The sequence below is a fragment of the Pituophis catenifer genome, unplaced genomic scaffold (genome assembly GCF_029215685.1).
Source record: "Pituophis catenifer annectens isolate HBS135680 unplaced genomic scaffold, rPitCat1.0.hap2 SCAF_1, whole genome shotgun sequence".
NCBI lineage: Eukaryota > Metazoa > Chordata > Lepidosauria > Squamata > Colubridae > Pituophis > Pituophis catenifer.
The window spans coordinates 97,206,981-97,227,114 of NW_027256881.1; the positions used below are offsets into that span (position 1 = coordinate 97,206,981).

General features: G+C 40.9%; 1 protein-coding gene across 1 annotated transcript in view; it reads left to right on the plus strand.

Annotated features, from left to right (window-relative positions):
- Window positions 1–1,933: 1,933 nt before the first annotated feature.
- The window catches only part of GPRC6A (G protein-coupled receptor class C group 6 member A), a 34,738-nt gene continuing 16,537 nt past the window's right edge, over window positions 1,934–20,134 (plus strand). The window contains exons 1-3 of the mRNA XM_070953024.1: window positions 1,934–2,127; window positions 5,944–6,247; window positions 16,379–17,209. Of these exons, the coding sequence (XP_070809125.1) occupies window positions 1,934–2,127; window positions 5,944–6,247; window positions 16,379–17,209 (1,329 nt within the window). The remainder of the gene's footprint in view (window positions 2,128–5,943; window positions 6,248–16,378; window positions 17,210–20,134) is intronic.

The window sequence follows — 20,134 nt, forward strand, 5'->3', positions numbered from 1 at the left end:
CACAAAGGACGGACATCTAAAATCTCTCTCCCTCCCTCCCTCCCTCTCTCTCTCCCTCCCTCCCTCTCTCTCTCCCCTCTCTCTCCCTCCCTCCCTCCCTCCTCATCTCCGTATCTTTCTACCTACCATCTATTATTTACCATTTACCTACCTATTGGTACCATTAATAAAAAGCTTTAGTACTCTGAATGGCTTACAAAATATTAAAACCAAGAGGGGGAAAAAACACAACGTTAAACAATATACAGAAAAGTAACACTTTACAGTGTTAATTCATGTTTGGTATATTTGCTTAGATGTGCAAGGAGGTGAAAGTGAAGCTATGTGTTCTGGAATGACAGTGGAGAAGATATTGGACTTTTTGCTTTGTTAAATAGGATGGGGCAAAGAACTTAGAGATGCTATCAAAAGCCAAGTGTTCCTAGAAGGTTGATGTATGAAGTCAGAGCCAGTGGAAAGGACTATAGAAAAGAGGGAGGAGAGAAACAAAACAAAATGGAAAAAAAAGAAAAAAGAAAATGAGGAGCTGAGATATTAGGGAGGAGAGAGGGGCAGAGAAAAGAATGGAAGCAATGCAGTGGTGGGTTTCTACCCAGTTCAGGCAAACTGGTAGTGGTGGCGGCGGGAGGCTCCGCCCACCCAACCAGACGTCATCATGGATGCTCTGTGCATGCGCAGAAGTTTCTGCACATGCGCAGAAGCACCACAAGCGAGCAAAGCGAGCGTGCGCATGCACACGCTCACAGTTCCAAATCGGTAGTGAAGGTAAATGGAACCCACTACTGAAGCAATGGAAGGTGGAAATTCTAACAGGACAAAACAGGATCTCCTACCGTGCTGAGAAACTGCTCACTTGGATCTCCACAGGAGATGTTGCAAAACTGCTTTTATAGCATTAGAAACACTGAAAACTGACAGCAGACAAACCCATAGTGGCCCATTGAGTGTGTCCTTTGAGGATTTTTTTTGGTTATTGTTTGTTTTCATTTTTTTTATTTATTATTGTTTAATTATTATGATGATGATTTTGTCAGATGATGGACATATGTTTATTCCCAAGCATGTTTAAACTCAGTTACTGATGATTGACCCACTACCTCCGCTGGAAGTTGGTTCTGAGCTTCCACTACTCATGAAGTATTACTTTCTAACATTACTTTTGAGCTTCCCTCCTGTCAGTTTGAGGTTATGTCCCCATAGTGCCTGGTTTTTCCTTAAAACTGAAAATACTGCCTTATTCTAGAACCTTATTCACACCCTTAGTATATTTAAAGGTTACAACCATATCCCCTCCCCTCCCTTTATCTTCTGTCCTCCAGGCTGTACATATTTGGTTCCTCCAATCTCTCCTGATAGGTTTTGTCCCTCAGACCTTTTTTGCTTCCCAAATTATCCTTTATTACAACCAACACCGCCTAGAAACCTCCAGAAATGCAGGTAGGGGATAATGGGAAGTGTGCTGCATTGGATGAGGATGATGGAAGTTATAATTCAGTGTATCTGGAAAACACCTTCAGGAAGCCTGTACAGTCAGAAAGGTTTTTTCCTTCCTTCCTTCCTTCCTTCCTTCCTTCCTTCCTTCCTTCCTTCCTTCCTTCCTTCCTTCCTTCCTTCCTTCCTTCCCTCCCTCCCTCCCTCCCTCCCTTCTTCCCTCCCTCCCTCTCTTTCTTTCTCTCTCTCTTTCTCTCTCTCTCTCTCTCACACACACACACACATATACACACATCTCTACCACCCCCAATAGCTCCTCCAGTGGTCTATTAAACAAGACCTGTCAGAGCTGGTAACCAGCATTTGGTTAAGGCGTGTGCCCGCCTTCCAGAACAGCTCCTTTTCCCTTTTCATTATTTACAGGTGAAATAGGAATGATGTTGTTTGCCGAGCTGCTTGCTTAATTGACTGAAGGCAGCTAAAGATCAAATGCAAGAGAACGATGGCAATATTTGGTGTGTTAATACCTGTCTTCCTGATTTGGTCTCCTCTTGGTGACTCCTGCCGGACTCCTGATGACTTTGTGGGTGCCAGTTCTCCTGGAGATATTGTCATTGGAGGCTTGTTTGCAATTCATGGCAAAATGTTACATTCTGGAGAGAAGCCCCTCAAACCTATGATTGCTAATTGTGCTGGGTGAGTAACAACAGCTCTCTGCCATAAAAATGTTATGAGGAAAATGACATGAAAGTGAACGGGGCTACTCAAAAGGGGGAGAGGACTGGAAATTTATTCAATTTTTAAATGATTCTTACTTAAAAGATGGGGTTTGATCTGTCAGTTGAGTTAAAGGGACTGTATGACTAAAGGACTGTTATACTACTATAGGCAGATAAAATCTAATACCAGGGATTAGGGAGAGCCTCAAAATCTATCTTACTCAGATCTTATAAAATAAAAATTAATGGAGTTTATCTTTATGCCAACACTGTAGGATTGTGCTGTAAAACTAATCTGTAAATTACTGTATTACATTGATCCATTGAATTCAACAAGCCTTATTTCTGAGTACGGATGCAGAAAGAAAGACCTTATGTTGTTGATTTATATCTCTTTTGCAGTATATGATTAATTATTGCAAATTTTAATATTTAGATCCATGACACAACAATATGACTTTACAAACATTATGGGACCAGAATCTAGCCCAAGTATACAATATCCTTTGTGCTGTAGTGTTGTATATAACTTTTTTTAAAAGTAACTGGAAGTAGAAACTTTTATATAATGATTCAGATGCAATCACATTGAGAGTCTGGGAATTGATATCAGATTTAAAGATGATTAAGGTACCAGATCTGGATTGTAATAATCTGGACAACCACTAGATAGCTTCAAAAAAAGTACATAAATTTTTAGCTCCTTACTGCCATCTAGTGATCATGCAGAATTTTGCTGCATTAGCCCTAATGGATACAGCCCATTAATGTTATCATCCTTGCTCAAGAATTTATAAAGGCCATGCTTGAAATAACAAGAATTTCATAAAATAAAGTCACTTTACCTAAGACTGACTTCTATATTATATATTAATAGTGAAGCAATCCATCATCACTACCTGTCAGTCAGCATTTTCAAAGTGCATCTCAAAGGGTAATTAAATTATCTTCCTTCCTTTGTTCATAACAGCTTTTCCCCCAACTCAAGAGATACCAAATTTGGCCAGATGAGCACTAGAGAGCAGCAAAGAAATACAGAAAATACTAAAGCTTGGTTGCCATCTGGTGTAGAACCACAATTTTGCAGCCCAGATTTAAAAGTCCTATCCAAACTGATGTGTTCCAAATATGTGGAAATGGAATTCTCAGGCAGCACAGCCTATGATCCTCTAGTTTGGACAACCCCTGTGACATCTAGAAGTCACTAAGCTAAGGAAAACATTGCTGGATTAATGCAATTAGGAAAGCACTTAGACTTATATACCGTTTCATAGTGCTTTACAGCACTCTCTGAGAGATTTACAGAGTCAGCATATTGCCCCCAACAATCTGGGTCCTCATTTTACTGATTTCGAAAGGATGGAAGGCTGAGTCAACCTTGAGCCAGTTAGAATCTAATTGTTGATTGGGGTGTGGGCATGTCAGAATACCCAAGGATACAAACAATCTCACACCCCAATCAAATTCAAGCTTGACACTAATCCTGACCTTGAGCAGTGAGTTAGCCTGCAGTACTGCATTCTAACCATGGCAGGCCATTTTTCTGAGACATAAGTGCCTTTGTGGGACTGGGAGATATGGGTAGGAAAGAGTTAATGAGGTCAGCAGGACTACTATGGTTTTTCAAGAGCCCATAGCAGTTACCAAGACATCTTACCGTAGATATCAACGGCAGTGAAAAAAGTGAGTTATGACCATTTTTCACACTTACAAATGTTGCAGCATCCCCATGGTCACATGATCAAAATTCAAACACTTGGCAACTGACTCATATTTAGGACAGTTACATTGTCTGGCCCCTTTTGCGAACTTCCTATAAGCAAAGTCAATGAGGAAGCCAGTTTCACTTAACAACCCTGTCACTAATTTGAAAACTACAGTGATTCACTTAACAACTGTGGCTGGAATGGTCATAAAATGGGGCAAATTTCACTGAACGAATGTCTCACTTAGCAACAAAAACTTTGGGCTCTATTGTGGTCGTAAGTCGAGGACTACCTGTACTTCTATTGGCAATGTTGAGATAGTTAACGTATCCTGACTCTGACACTTCTAAAGAATTGGATCATTAAAAAGAAGCTTGTGCAGAGGTCCTAGGTGCCCATGCACACATTTGCTTCACCTACCATCATCCACTCTATTCACCAGTATCATGTCCAAAGGATAAATGCTGCTCTCCCCCAAAAGAAGTTTCTTGCCATCTCTTAAAGGACCTAGGAAAGAAGACTAGGAAATGGTAAGGTTCTTAATCTTCTTCCTCCAGGCAATAGAAATAGAAATAGAAATAGAAATAGAAATAGAAATAGAAATAGAAATAGAAATGGAAATGGAAATGGAAATGGGAATGGGAATGGGAATGGGAATGGGAATGGGAATGGGAATGGGAATGGGAATGGGAATGGGAATGAGAGTAGAGTAGAGTAGAGTAGAGTAGAATAGAATAGAATAGAATAGAATAGAATAGAATAGAATAGAATAGAATAGAATAGAATAGAATAGAATAGAATAGAATAGAGCTGGAAGGAACCTTGGAGGTCTTCTAGTCCAGCTCTCTGCTCAAGCAGGAGAACCTATACCATTTCAGATAAGTGACTGTCTAGTCTCTTCTTAAAAGCCTCCAGTGATGGAGCACCCATGATTTCTGAAGGCAAGCTGTTCCACTGGTTAATTGTCCTCACTGTTAGGACGTTTCTCCTTAATTCCAGGTTGCTTCTCTCTTTGATTAGTTTCCAACCATTGTTTCTTGTCCTGCTCTTTGGTGCTTTGGAGAATAATTTGACCCCCCTCTTCTTTGTGGCAGCCCCAGTGGTGAAATGAAATTCAATTTTTTAAACTACTGGTTCTGTGGGTGTGGCTTGGTGGGCGTGGCAGGAGAAGGATACTGCAAAATCTCCATTTCCACCCCACTCCAGGGGAAGGATACTGCAAAACCCCCATTCCTTCCCCACTCCTGGGGGAAGGGTATTGCAAAATCTCCATTCCCACCCCACTCTGGGACCAGCCAGAGGTGGCATTTGCTCGTTCTCCGAACTACTCAAAATTTCCGCTACTGGTTCTCCGAACTGCTCAAAATTTCCACTCTAGAACCTGTCAGAACCTGCTGGATTTAACCCCTGGGCAGCCGCTCAAATACTGAAATACTGTTATCATGTCACCCCTGATTCTTTTTTTCTTTAGACTAGCCAAACTGAGATCCTGCAGCCATTCTTCATATATTTTAGTCTCCAGGCCTTTAGAGCAAACTTAATTGCTCTAAAACTTAGATGAACTAGTTTTGAGCATGATAAACCCATTTGGAGAAAGAAAAAGCACATTGTGGGGCACAGTAACCTAAAAGCAGTGGAGATTGCTTGTTGCCTTTGTCAGGAGTCTGATCCAAACAGTGCAATTAGTTGTCAGAGATGGAGCATTTCAACATACAGTAGATGGAGACCTAGAAGAATCTGTATGTATGTAAATACATTCACCTGTTCCAAAATCCTAGAAAACATTCAAAGGTTATTTAACCTGGGCAACCACTGCAGAATGGATTTTTATTGGAAATGCCTGGAAATCAGAGATAAATCTAACCATATGCATCTGTAGAGGAGAGTTCAAATAATATTGACAAATGCCTGCAAGATATTTGGACTGACTTTTCTGTCAAAGGTGTGCGTTATCCATCTTATAAGTTGAAGGGAGCTCATCACTATGAGTTTATTGTAAGCAAATAGGCAACATGCATCCTGATTTTATATAATGTTATACAGCTTCTGTTGAAACAGCTAACAATTATCCCTGTATTTCTTGGCAGCTTTGAAGTTCAAGTGTTTCTTCAGAGTCTTGCGATGGTCCATGCCATAGAAATCGTCAACAACTCCCCTCTTCTACCAGGAATTAAACTGGGTTATGAAATCTATGACACCTGTGCAGAAGTCACCAGGGCAATGGCTGCAGCTTTGAGGTTCCTGTCCAAGTTTAATGCTTCCAAAGACCTGGTAGAATTCAGATGCAACTATTCAGATTACACACCCCGAGTAAAAGCTGTCATAGGAGCCACTTATTCGGAAGTGTCTATGTCAGTTGCAAGAATATTGAATTTGCAGCTAATACCACAGGTAGGTCATTCTGGAAACATATCTTTATTTTCAGTCAGCAAAATCTAAATGAGTGAATATCTCAATGGCATAACTGGAAGCTGAATATAGTTAAGAAGGGACTGCATTTGGCAGTTAGTTCTGTACAGAATTGTATTCTAAATCCAGAAAGTTGTTGAAATGCAACTAAGAAATGTATCTGTATTTTGATAAAAACATTTCTATGCTGCATATTTTCCCACATGCATGATGTTGCACCCTCAAACCTTGAGAAGTTCATTGCTAATCTTAATATCTGGAAAAAGCAATTGTGGAGGAGTAGGAAATTATGTTTGGCAAATTCTTCCAGGTAAAAATTACTCAGGTTTCTCCTGGCTATACTACCTTTCTACATACAGGTAGTTCTCAATTTACGACCATTTTTTTTAAACAACTGCTCAAAATTATGGCAGTACTGAAAAAAAGTGACTTTACCACCTGTCCTTACCCTCATCATCATGTGCAACATCATCATGTGATCAAAATTTGGATGTTTAGCAGCTGGAGCATCCTGGAACCATCTGTGACTTTCCCAAGGGGCTACTGACAAGCAAAGCCAATGGTGAAAGCCAGATTCACTTAACAACCAATAAAAGAGGTTGTGACTTACTTACCAACTGCATCACTTAGCAACAGAAGTTTCAGTCCCAACTGGGACTACTCATAGACAAAAGTGTTTTCATGAATATGCAGGACGATTTAGCAATCTGATCTTCTCTTACAGTCTGATGTATTACAAAAGGTTAACATCCCTCCCTATTATCTCTGCTCACTGAAAATGCTCTTAGTTGTAGTTCTAAAAGGCCAGGTTGTCAACTCTGTTTTACATATTCTAATTGGAATGGTCACTCGGAATTAGAGGCATCTCATTTTCTGCTACATTTTCATTCATTATGACAGCACAGCCATGAATTTGCCAGAACATGAGTGTAAATATGGAAATGAGGAGGGGGGAGGACAAGCAACTGTAAATAGGAAGTAACGCAGTGGTGGGATTCTACTGGTTCTACCCGGTTCAGGCAAACCAGTAGCGGTGGCGGTGGGAAGCTCCGCCCACCCGCCAGGATGTCATCATGGACGCTCTGTGCATGCACAGAAGGCTCTGAGCAAGCACAGAGGTGGTGCGCACAAGCGAAGCGAGTGCGTGTGTGCATGCTCACATTTGAGAACCATTAGTGAATGTAAATGAATACCACTACTGAAGTAACGTAAACCAAATTTAAACAAAACTGTTTCTCCACTAATACCTCATCTGCCTACTGATCTTGAAAAGAAACTTTCCTTTTTTACAGTTAGTGCCTAGACAATTTTGGGTTTTTCCTTTAAATTTATTTATTTATTTATTTATTTATTTATTTATTTATTTATTTATTTATTTATTTATTTGTTCGATTTATATGCCGCCCTTCTCCGGAGACTCAGGGCGGCTTACAATGCGTTAAGCAAAAGCCTTCATACTTTTGTATATACCTGCTTAGTAGGGCTTTCGGGCCCCCCTAAGCGGTGTTCTTTTTTATACAAAGTCAGCTTATTGCCCCCACAATCCGGGTCCTCATTTTACCTACCTCGGAAGGATGGAAGGCTGAGTCAACCTTGAGCCTGGTGAGATTTGAACTCGCAGTAATTGCAGGCAGCTGGCAGCTAAGTGCTATTTAACAGTATTTAACACCTTGGAGGTCTTCTAGCTAGTTGTTTATTGAGAAAATCATTCAAAAACCTAGGCATAGTTTTCAGGCCATGATCACATACAGATGCACAGCAAATGTAGGATAATTATGTAGTACAGAAGGCCCATTCTACACTAACAATGCATTCTTTCTCCCTGCTGCATATGTATTTGGCCAGTCAAAGCACAGTGGTTACTCAGTGGCCAAATAGGCCTATGCAGATCCTCTCTTCCCTTCAGAAAAATCTAAATCAAATTCTTTGCTATACCTGCAATCTGATTCTTTGCTGCAAGGGGAGCATTGAGACCAACAGCTGGATATCTACTTTCACACTGTATATGTATTTTGCTCATGTAGATTTGATCCCGCAAATTCTTACAGAGAATTTTGCCGCCTCCTGCTCTAATGCAATAAATTAAACATTTGAAGGGTTTCCCCTGCCCCCCACCCCTTGAACTCTGCATACTTGGACAGGAGCATGCAACTGAATGTTTGAGGCAACAGATTAAGGATGCGGATGTACAGCTAAATTTAGCATAGTTTCCCATGGAAATATTCCCGATGAGCTTCTTCCCTCTTCTTAGAGCTGCCAGATATTGAAGTCAAATCACAATCTGTAAATATTTTCTCTTTAGCATGTTTCAGTGTGGTGGCTCTTAGAAGGGAAGCACAAGTGAATTCCATTTGACTAAGGTTCTGCCTATGTGCACTGGCTAAGGGAATACTGAAATTATAAATCACATTTCGTTTGTGCATTTTATGCTGATACATATTCATAGTTGATGTCCTCACTTTTGAACAATTTCTCTGGTCGCCTCAATTGCTTTTGTTTACTCTCAGATAGCTGTGATTCCGCTACTTAAACTTCAGCCAGGTTTTGCTATGTATATGCAGGGGTGGGCAATTTTTTTTTTTATTTCGAATTTATATGCCGCGCCTTCTCCCGAGGGACTCAGGGCAGTGTACAGCCAGATAAAAACATACAATACAAACATTAAAAACAATTAAAAAGATATATATTAATTTGGCCCCAATTTAAAATAACAAACCAATTAAAAATATTTAAAAAATATATTAAGCCAGCCCGGCTTGCTGAAAAAAGAAAGTTTTAAGGGCACGGCGGAAGGCACCGAGGTCTTGGATTCTCCTTATCTCTGGGGGCAGCTGATTCCATAGGGTAGGTGCCCTCACAGAGAAGGCCCTCCCCCTGGGGGTCACCAGCCTACATTGTTTGGCTGATGGCACCCTGAGGAGGCCCTCTCTGTGGGAGCACACAGGTCAGTGGAAGGTCATCGGTAGCAGCAGGCGGTCTCGAAGATAACTAGATCCTATGCCATGGAGCGCTTTAAAGGTGGTGACCAACCTTTAAAGTTGGGGGTTTGCAGGGGTTCAAGAGAACCTCTAGCTAAGATTCTATGCAGTTTGGAGAACCTTCAAATCCCACTCCTGGCTGGCCCCGCTCATCCCACCCCGCCCCTCCCAGGAGTCCCCACGTAGCCTGTTTTGGATGCAGGTAAGTACAGGGCATGCGTGGAGGCTCAGGGAGAGCAAAAAATGGGCCTACTGGATGTTCAGCCGTTTTTGCCCTCCCAGAGGCTCAAGGAAAGCTTCCGGAGCATGGGGAGGGCAAAAACGCCCTCCCCCCCACCATGGAGGAGGTGCAGGAGGCCGACTAGGCCATGCCCACCCAGCAATCAGGCAGAGAACCCTTTGCTAAAATTTTTGAAGCCCACCCCTGTGTGTATGTGAAATGTGTAGCCGATTTATGGATATGCTTACCCAGGTTTATTCTTAGAGGGTTTTTTTTTCTTTTGTCTCTGTGTAACTTATTTCTATGGTCAAGCTTCATTATTGGTCATGGACCTCAGGAAAGATATCTTACCTTGATGGAGTCCTCATGCTTTCCCTGTTAAGAGGTGAAGAGGCTGCTGAAAGCACAGGAATGAGCAGGAGATACACGTGACGGTAGATTGTTTTGCTGAAAAGCACGGATGCCTCGGAGGGGGAAGGAAAGCTTGCCTGAGGGAATTTTAACATTTGCGATGTGTAAACAGGGCTTCTTTCGCTCTTCTGTCCTTTCCTGGTAAAGTCTTCCCTGAAACCAGAAGGGAATCCAAAGAATCCAGCCATTTCAGCAAAATGCTGAAGTGAACAATGCGATGGCATGACGAAAGCTCTGCCCCTTTCCTACGTGTGTGAGATGTTGCAATACCTGTCCCACAAGGACAAAGCTTATGTGGGACAGCCCAGTGTTTGCTTCATTGTTGCCTTCTTGCTTGGAGTCAAACCTGGGTTTCCCTTCTGAGTTACTGTTATGGTTAAGGCTTCAGGCTAGAAACTGAGAGACACTGAGTTTTAGTTGATCAAAGGCCTGGAGACTAAACCATATGACGAACGGCTGCAAATTTTGGGTCTGGCTAAAGAAAACACGGGACGTGATGGCTCAGTGGCTAAGACGCTGAGCTCGTCAATCGAAAGGTTGGCAGTTCAGCGGTTCGAATCCCTAGTGCCACGTAATGGGGTGAGCTCCCGTTACTTGTCCCAGCTTCTGCCAAACTAGCAGTTTGAAAGCATGTAAAAATGCAAGTAGAAAAATAGAGGCCACCTTTGGTGGGAAGGTAACAGCGTTCCATGCGCCTTTATTTTATTTCAAATTTATATACCGCACCTTCTCCCAAGGGACTCAGGGCAGTGTACAGCCAGATAAAAACATACAATACAAACATTAAGAACAATTAAAATAATATATATTAATTTGGCCCCAGTTTAAAATGACAAACCAATTAAAAATTTAAAATTTAAAAATATGTTAAGCCAGCCCGGCTTGATGAAAAAAGAAAGTTTTAAGGGCACGGCGGAAAGCACCGAGGCCTTTGGCATTTAGTCATGCTGGCCACATGACCATGGAGACATCTTCGGACAGTGTTGGCTCTTCGGCTTTGAAACGGCGATGAGCACCACCCCCTAGAGTTGGGAAAGACTAGCACATATGTGCGAGGGGAACCTTTACCTTTATCTTAAAGAAAAGAAGAATTAGGGGTGACATGATTGCAGTATTCCAGTATCTGAAGGGCTGCCACAAAGCAGAGGGGATCAAATTATTCTCCAAAGCACCAGAGGGCAGGACAAGAAATAAGGGTTGGAAATTGATCAAAGAGAGAAGCAACCTGGAATTAAGGAGAAACTTCCTAACAGTAAGGACAATTGACCAGGGGAACAACAGCTTGCCTACAAAATCATGGGTGCTCCATCACTGGAGGTTTTCAAGAAGAGTTCAGACAGTCATTTGTCTGAGATTGTATATGTTCTTCTGCTTGAGCAGGCTAGAAGACCTCCAAGGTCCCTTCCAGCTCTATTCTATTCTAACAGTTCTGCCTTGGGCATCAAGTCAGCTGGGTGACCTGGGCTAGTCATTTCCTTTCAGCCCTGGGAGCAGGTAAGGGCAAACCACTTCCAAAATCTTGCCAAGAAAATTGCAGGGATCTGCCTAGGTAATTGTCAGGACACAACACCGCCTCAAAGGCTGTGCACACACATACATATACCTGAACACACACACACAAACTTATTCAGTGGCCTTCAATTTACAGCAGTTCGTTTAGTGACTATCCAAAGTTGCAGCAGGAGTGAAAAAAGTGAGCTATGATCATTTTTCACTCTTACAACTGTTGCAACATCTCCACGGTCACATGATCAAAATTCAGACATTTGGCAACTGATTCATGTTTGTGATGGTTTCCGTGTCTTTTGTGACCTTATGACAAGCAAAGTCAATAGGGAAGCATATTACTTACCTTAACAACTGCAGTGATTCACTTAACAACTGTGCCAGAAAGACCGTAAAATGAGACAAAACTCGCTTAATAATTATCTCACTTAAGCAACAGAAATTTGGGCTTAATTGTGATTGTAAATTGAGAACTACCTGTATTCTTTTTTCTTTCTAGTGTTCATATATTCTTCACTATTCAAATATGCCTTCACTGTGCTTTACATGTGTATACCAGGGGTGAAATGCTCCCAGTTCGGACCGGATCACCCGATCCGGTAGCGATGGCGGCGGGTGGGTCAGAGAACCAGTAGCAAAAATCCCTGCCCCCCCACCACCACCATGCCTAGCTGAACCGCACGATCATCAGAGGCTTTTTTTTATATACTTTTAAAAGCATTTTTTCTACAACCTCTTCCGATGAAAAAATGCTTTTAAAAGTAAAAAAAAAAAGCCTCTGATGATCGTGCGGCTCAGTTGGGATCGTCAGAGGCTTTTCAAAGCATTTTTTTCTGCAACCTCTTGGCCGAAGAGGTGGTAAAAAAAATACTTTGAAAAGTCTCTGAGGATCCCAGCTGAGTTCCCTGATCAGCAGAGAGGCTTTTCAAAGCATTAGAAAAAATGCTTTGAAAAGTTTTTTTTTTTTTTTTAAAGTTGGCCACGCCCACCCAGTCACATTACCAGGGCCGGATTTTCCTATAGGCTAACTAGGCTTCAGCCTAGGACCTCAAGATCAAGAGGGGCCTACATTCAAATTGTTAGCAAAATTAAAATTACACTTTCACTATAGGTGAAAGGGCCTCATAAGTGGAATAGCCTAGGGCCTCTTTTCATCTAAATCCGGCCCTGCACATTACCCCCACCACCACCAAGCCACGCCCACAGAACCGGTAGTAACAAATTTTACATTTCACTCCTGGTGTATACATATACATACACACATCCACTTTTTCGTTCTCCAGGTGAAAAGGATGGGTTTCTACCCGAGTGTGCAATCCTAGATAGCTGGGTATTATACGACATTGTTACATGTTTATAGTTTTATCTCCTCTTCCATGGAGGAGATGTCATATTAAATTCAGGGTTATCTTCTTTTTTTCTTTAAAAATGGTACCTATTTACATTTCACAAATTACCATTTAAAACTACAAAAATTTATTTATTTATTTATTTTGTAAATAATTTTTATTAAACAATTTTTAAAAAACAAACAAACAAACAAAAAACAGAAACAAAAACAGATATTTACATCTTCTTTTCAACATCTTTGCATCAGTAATCCATATTTATACATTTTCTCTTTCTTATCTTAATATATTTTTATACATATATTTCTAGTATATCGTATATATATATATACCACTATAATATATTCTCTTAATCTAAATATTTTATTTACATTTAACATAAACAGGTACTTAATTTCCTTTCCACAATTTATATCTTCCCATTTGTTTCCATATTCCTCCACCTAATTTAACCATTGTTTAGTTTTCTTTTGTCCCCCCCTTTTTCCCCCCTTTCTCCTCCAACCATTTATACCATTTCTCCCAGACTAAGTAGTATTCTGTTTCATCTTTTTCTTGTATCTCCTTTGTGACCTTATCCATTTCCACACACTCCATAATTTTTCTAATCACCTTGTCTTCTGATGGTATGTCATTGTTTTTCCAGTTTTGGGCGAAAACTATTTGTGCTGCTGTAATTATGTGAATAATTAAGTTTTGTTTTTTTGTTTTTTCATATGACCCGGTAATTATTCCCAGTAAGAAAGTTTCTGGCCTCATTTCTATTTGTTGATTTATAATTTCTTCTATTTGTGTTTTAATTGTTTGCCAAAATTGTTTAAAAATTTAGGGAGTGAATGTAACTAAATAAGGAATAAATATATAAACTGTTTCAACTCCTACCCCCAAAACGACGCTATAGAGCACTGCACAACTAGACACAAGAACAGTTTTTTCCCGAACGCCATCACTCTGCTAAACAAATAATTCCCTCAACACTATCAAACTAGTTACTAAGTCTGCATTACTATTAATATTCTCGTCGTTCGTATCACCCATCTCCTCCCACTTATGGCTGTATGACGGTAACCTTGTTGCTGGTATCGTTAAGATTTATATTGACTGTTTCCCTATGACTATCATTAAGTGTTGTACTTTATGATTCTTGACAAATGTATCTTTTCTTTTATGTACACCGAGAGCGTATGCCCCAAGACAAATTCCTTGAGTGTCCAATCACACTTGGCCAATGAAGAATTCTATTCTATTCTGTTCTCAAAAGTGTCACATTGTACAACCTGCATATTTTTTAGATCATCCCACTTCAGAATCAGACTGGATTCTGTGTAATGCTATACGTGTTGAGATCTAGGAAATTTCCTTTCCCAGACAGGAAAATAACCCAATAAGAAATATTTGGCAGCAAATGAAGTTATTCAGGCTAGAAATGTATACCTACTTAGCAACACAGACATTTCCTTGAACACAAGAAGAAGGACTTCTTCCTTCTGAAGAAGTTGAAGCAAAACTGTTTTGGCAAGGAATGAGCCGCTGTGTGGCAGCTATAAGAATGTTTTCAACCCTGGCTGAATATAACCTTCTACCTAAATAGTCAAAATGTTTTGACAACGTGACTGGTATTTTTAAGAGTTTCAATTGACCATATCAAGTGGGGTAGCTATGTCAAATACAAAACAATGAAATAGCTCTATTGTTTTCACTTGTTAAAATTAGCATTTTTTGAAATACCTACCCTTCCTGCCTACCTTTGTTAGCCATATAATCTCTACCTATTTTAAAAGATTCTGCTTGTTGGTTAGGCTTCCCACATTTCATGCCTGCTAAAGGTGATGATTCCCCTCCCCCCCCGAATATTTAGCCATCACGGCTCAATTCACTCATTATGGAGCTTTTCATGGGATGGATAATGGTGGCTAACCTCTATCCTAGTTAGTGTTTATCCTACAGTGGTAGGATAGAAGCCTTGCAGCATAGAAGCCAAATCACTATATGAAAAATTCATGGCTGTTTTTTTTTTTTTTTTAAATTGCAATCTTTGACTGAGTCCAAAACGGCTGATAAGGGGAAAGTAGAAAACATGGTCTCCTACATGAGCAGGCGGTTGGACTAGATGACCTCCAAGGTCCCTTCCAACTCTGTTACTATTATTATTATTTTAGAAAAGGAATTCAAAAACATAGAAGGGAACACTAGCTCTCTTGCCTGAATGATTACTTAAGACTTCCATCCAGATAAACGTATTGTATTGATTCATATATGGAGCAGAGCAGTGGTGGGTTGCCCCCGGTTCACACCGGTTCTATAGAACCGGTAGGAAAACCGGCGGGAGGCTCCGCCCACCAACCCCAACATCATCAAAACGCTTCTGTGCACGTGCAGAAGCTTCTGTGCTTGCGCAGAAGAGCGCGCAGGTGCACGAGCAAAGTGAGCGCGCGCACACGGCCCCACTGCTAACCGGTAGTAAAGGTAAGTAGAACCCACCCCTGGAGCAGAGTATTTCAGAGAACTACTGTCCCACTCTCAGATTTTGACACCCTAAGAAGTCAATAACTAACTTTGCTTACATTTTTCCCCAAAATTATATGTAAGTATACTTTCAGGGCCTAAGAATGCAGAGACGTATAGACCATCGGGTACTGGAAAATGAAAGCTTTAGAGCAGGGGTGTCAAACTCGATTTCATTGAGGGCTGCATCAGAGTTGTGTTTGACCTCGAGGGGGGTGGCCAGGGGGCATGGCTAGCTCGACATCACTCATGTCAAGAGCACCTGTGGTGCCCAAGTACAGGACTTCCCTCAGACCCTCCCTCCCACTCATTATAATCTCGTTCCTTTCTTCCTTCCTTCCTTCCTTCCTCCCTTCCTTTTCTTCTTTTTCCTTCCCTCTTCATTCTCCTTTCTTCTTCCTTCCCCTCTTTTCTTATTTTTCCTTCCTTGCTCTCTTCCCATCTTCCCATCTTTTTCTTTGTCTTTCCTCTTTCCCTTTCTCCTTTCCTGTCCGTTCTTGCATGCTCAAATGCAAAAGGGGAAACATTTCAGATTAACAGATTAACAGAGTTGGAAGGGATCTTATAAGTCATCTAGTCCACCCCCCCGCTCAAGCAGGAGACCCTACACCATTTCTGACAAATGGCTGTCCAATCTTTTCTTGAAAGTCTCAAGTGATGAAGCTCCCACAACTTCCAAAGGCAAGTTGTTCCACTGTCAGAAAGTTCCTCCTCATTTCTAGGTTGAATCTCTCCTTGGTCAGTTTCCACCCATTATTCCTTGTCTGGCCTTCAGGTGCTTTGGAAAACAGCTTGCCCCCCTCCTCTCTGTGGCAGCCCCTCAAGTATTGGAAGACGGCTATCATGTCTCCCCTGGTCCTTCTCTTCACTAGACTAGCCATGCCCAGTTCCTGCAACCATTCTTTGTATGTTTTAAAATATGTTTTATTTCTCCTTTTGCTTTGTTTTTACTTTGTTTTGCTAGCCCTCTGCCAGCGAAATCGGAGCTTGGGGGTGCTCCTGCTTAACGCCATTGTGAAGTCACATCAGCGCTGAGTTCATTTTGCTGAGAATATAACCCTTAAATAAGGGTTATACTCTCAAACATCTGCCTGTCAAAACATCTCCCTGTCTCCATAACTGAACTGTTTTATCCTCTCTGCAGGTCAGTCATGCAGCCACTGCCGAAATCCTTAGCGACAAAGTGCGTTTTCCTTCTTTTCTGCGCACCGTGCCCAGCGATTCCTATCAGACCAAAGCAATGGCACGATTAATCCACAAATCAGGATGGAACTGGATTGGAATCATCGCCACTGATGATGACTTTGGGCGGCTCGCTGTGGAAAGCTTTGGGTTACAGGCCATGGCCAACAACGTCTGCATTGCCTTTAAAGAAATGTTGCCAGCTTATCTCTCGGACAGCACGATCCATGGCAAAATTAATCAAGCACTTGAGAAGATTGTCAAGGAAACCAGAGTAAATGTCATCGTTGTCTTTCTGAGGCAATTCCATGTAATGAGACTTTTCAGAAAAGCAATAGAAAGGAACATAAATAAGACCTGGATTGCAAGCGATAACTGGTCAGCGGCTGTGAAGATTAGCACCCTTCCAAATATCAGTCGCCTGGGGAAAGTGGTTGGATTTACATTTAAAAGTGGTAACCTATCCTCTTTCCATGAGTTTTTGAGCAATCTACCGACCACACCCAGGGGCAACAACACATTCTTAAGGGAATATACGATGCTAATGTCAACGTGCTCCCATATAAATGATCAAGATCTGAGTAAGTGCATTTCAAACCATTCGGCAGAGAGTTTGCTCCAAAATCAGACTCGCCCAACGAACAGCCTTTGGCGAGAGGAATTTCTCATTGCCAATATTGAACCAGGATTTATCCACAGCACCATGCTGGCCGTGCACGCCATTGCCAAGGCCATCCAGAAACAGTGCAAGGACAGAGACTGCAAAGATCCATACGCTTTCGCTCCTTGGGAGGTAGGGCTTGATCCTATTTTTCATGCTCTTTTAGCTCTGCTTTGCATCTCTTTCTTCCTTGCATATTAGTGCACAAATTTCTGTTATTTACTCAGGATGATGTAAGAATGATCTATCAGCAAGATTAAAACACCTCGAATGTAACATAAGGTTGTGTTACAATCCACATGTGGTGTTCTGGTTTCTTAGCAGTTGAAATTGTGTTCATTTCCTTGCTTCTGCAAGCCTGAGATCTTTGTTTCTCATGGTAGTTGGAGAAACCTTACATGACCTTACACATCATACAACAGCGTCCACTCTCACTGGGTTCGCAAACATGCCAAGCCACGTCTCGTTGAGTGAGCCATAAACAGCTGGATTTATAGTAGTACATGCTAAACTAAAACTAGACAAACCACATCATGACTTAGGATAATGTATGACTGTGCCCTGTGCTTTAACAGACAGCACATTTTTTATAATCAACAACAGGCGTATATATATATGCATATTAGAAGATTAAGATTCTCTTGTGTTTGTTTTCATTTTGTTTGGGGGTAAACAGATCTTATTTGAAACTGAGGAGCCACTTACAAGATCAGTTTCCACCATTAAAATTTAAATCCAGTAAGAATGAGTTAATTGAAATGTAAGGGGGGAAGCTTCATCTTTGCTCCTAAATAAAAATACAAATAGACACCTTTACTAGTCCATATATCCCCCTTTTTTCCCACCAAAAGAGACCTATTGATTATTTTATAATTTCTGGGTGGGTCAGAAAGTAACCCAGTCAAGATGTCATGAATGCATCCTGGCAAAAGGGATTTAGATCAAATCCCAACAGCAAACCCCCTTCCAAATTCTGAACCTCACATTTGAGTTAATTCTTTTGAAAGAAAAATCCTTACTTTTAAGAAGAACATTTTGCATTATGATCTATAGTAATTCACTCCTATCTCAGCAACAATATATCGTTTCGTCATGCTGTTTCCAAGTGTCATTGGAGATGCTTGCTGCACCTTACCTTTAAAAAATCCTAAACAAAACATCATAGAAAGCAAGTCGACACTGGTTTTTCCCACAGATGAAAGAATAAAGAGATGAAAGAATAAAGAGATAATCTCAGTGAGAGATACCCTTGAGATTATAAAGAACTGGTGCTTAGCATATACTGAGGGCTCTTCATCCATTTCAATTCGGCCGGTTTTCATGCAAGTCCTTAGTTAGTCTGACTCCATGTTTACTTAGTTAATAGACAACCAACTCTGGCCTAATGCTTAACCATCTCTTAGCAAACTAACCTAACAATTTTTTAGAAAATGGCTTTCAAACAGGAAAAAGAGTATTGCTAGCTTCTTTCTCCAGTATCAGCCTGAGCAGAGATTTCTACTTCAGCTAATATTCTCTAACTTTGCCCTTTCACTCAAGATCAAATATAAATAAACCATTCCTGACTTAAAAGAAGAAGTTTTGCGCCTTTCAAGTACCCAAAATATAACTACCCGAAAATCATTTATCTTCCTCTAAGAGAGGCAAAAAACAGGTGTAGAGCTATAATAATCAATCAAATGGAATCCAATTGACATTTTTATCTAAATATCAGGGCTGGAATATTCTCTTCTGCATTTTTCTTTTTCCCTTATAGAGCAGAATCTATTTGTAAGACAAATAACGAAGCACCCTTCATGGCCCTTAACCTTCTTTTGATCTTATAACTGAAGAAATATTTGTAAGTGTGTGTAACCCTGAATAATCCTCCTAGACAATCGATGCAAACTTCTGATAGACATATATATGAGTGTATCTGGATTAGTTGCACACATTCTACCAACCTATCCAAACTTTGATTATTTAGGATTGGGTCTTCTCTGTCACAGCACCTACCCTACGGATCAACATTCCCCCAGATCGGGGTGGGGGGGGAAATCCAGCAGGTTCTAACAGGTTCTGGAGAACCGATAGCGGAAATTTTGAGTAGTTCAGAGAACCAGCAAATGCCACCTCTGGAGTGGGGTGGGAATGCAGATTTTGCAATATCCTTCCCGTTCCATGCCCATCAAGCCACACCCAAAGAACTGGTAGGGAAAAATTTTGAATTTCACCCCTGCCCCAGATAGTTGTGATGACCCCCATCCTAAAAACCTGGTTCTTTTCCCAAGATTTGGGTTGCAGTTTGGGGTCAAAGAGTCAAAGTGGGGATATTGTAGGTGAGTGTTTTTATCAATTTTCTCAGAGCAAATGAATAGGGAGTTTCTATGATGGTTTTTCTTGCTCTCTAGTCTTCTGAATGCCCTCATTCTGTCATTTTGGAGTTGGGCAGTCTAGACTCTGTGTGTGTGTCTGCCTGCCTGCCTGTCTGCCTGCCTGTCTTTGTGTCTGTGTGTCCATGTGTTGAAGGGATTTTTTAAATCCAAGCCCACTGATACCTGCTTCTCACATAATGTGTTGAGCTTAACATTAATGCTGTTATCTGGGGAGTGACCTGTCAACTTATCTTGTTTTTTGGGTGGAGATACACTTCCAAAAGAGCTTTCCCACAATTACTGGACCTCAACTTTCTGTCAAGTATACATGAGTTTAAAATGGTTTTGTTGGTTTTTAGCAAAGACTCTTGTGGTCTTCCTTTAATTCAGTACTGCTTTTAAATCAATAATCTGGGGGGGGGGGTGTTTGTCCACCAATTTTTGTGAACTTCCAGAATTCTCAGAAATTGCAAAGGGGCATTTTGGAAGCTGAAGAACCCCTTTTTTTGCTGAGACAAAGGATTTCCCAAATGAAAGTTATTCATTGTATTACAGTTTTTAATCATATTAACAAAATGGGATTTTCCTCATTTGGAGGTAATGTGATGATCATCAAATGTTAGAATTTAAAGACAAATTGAAGTATGGCCATGAACTTTATACTCTGCTTGTGAACTTCCAACTTACAATGCCAGAAAGGGCA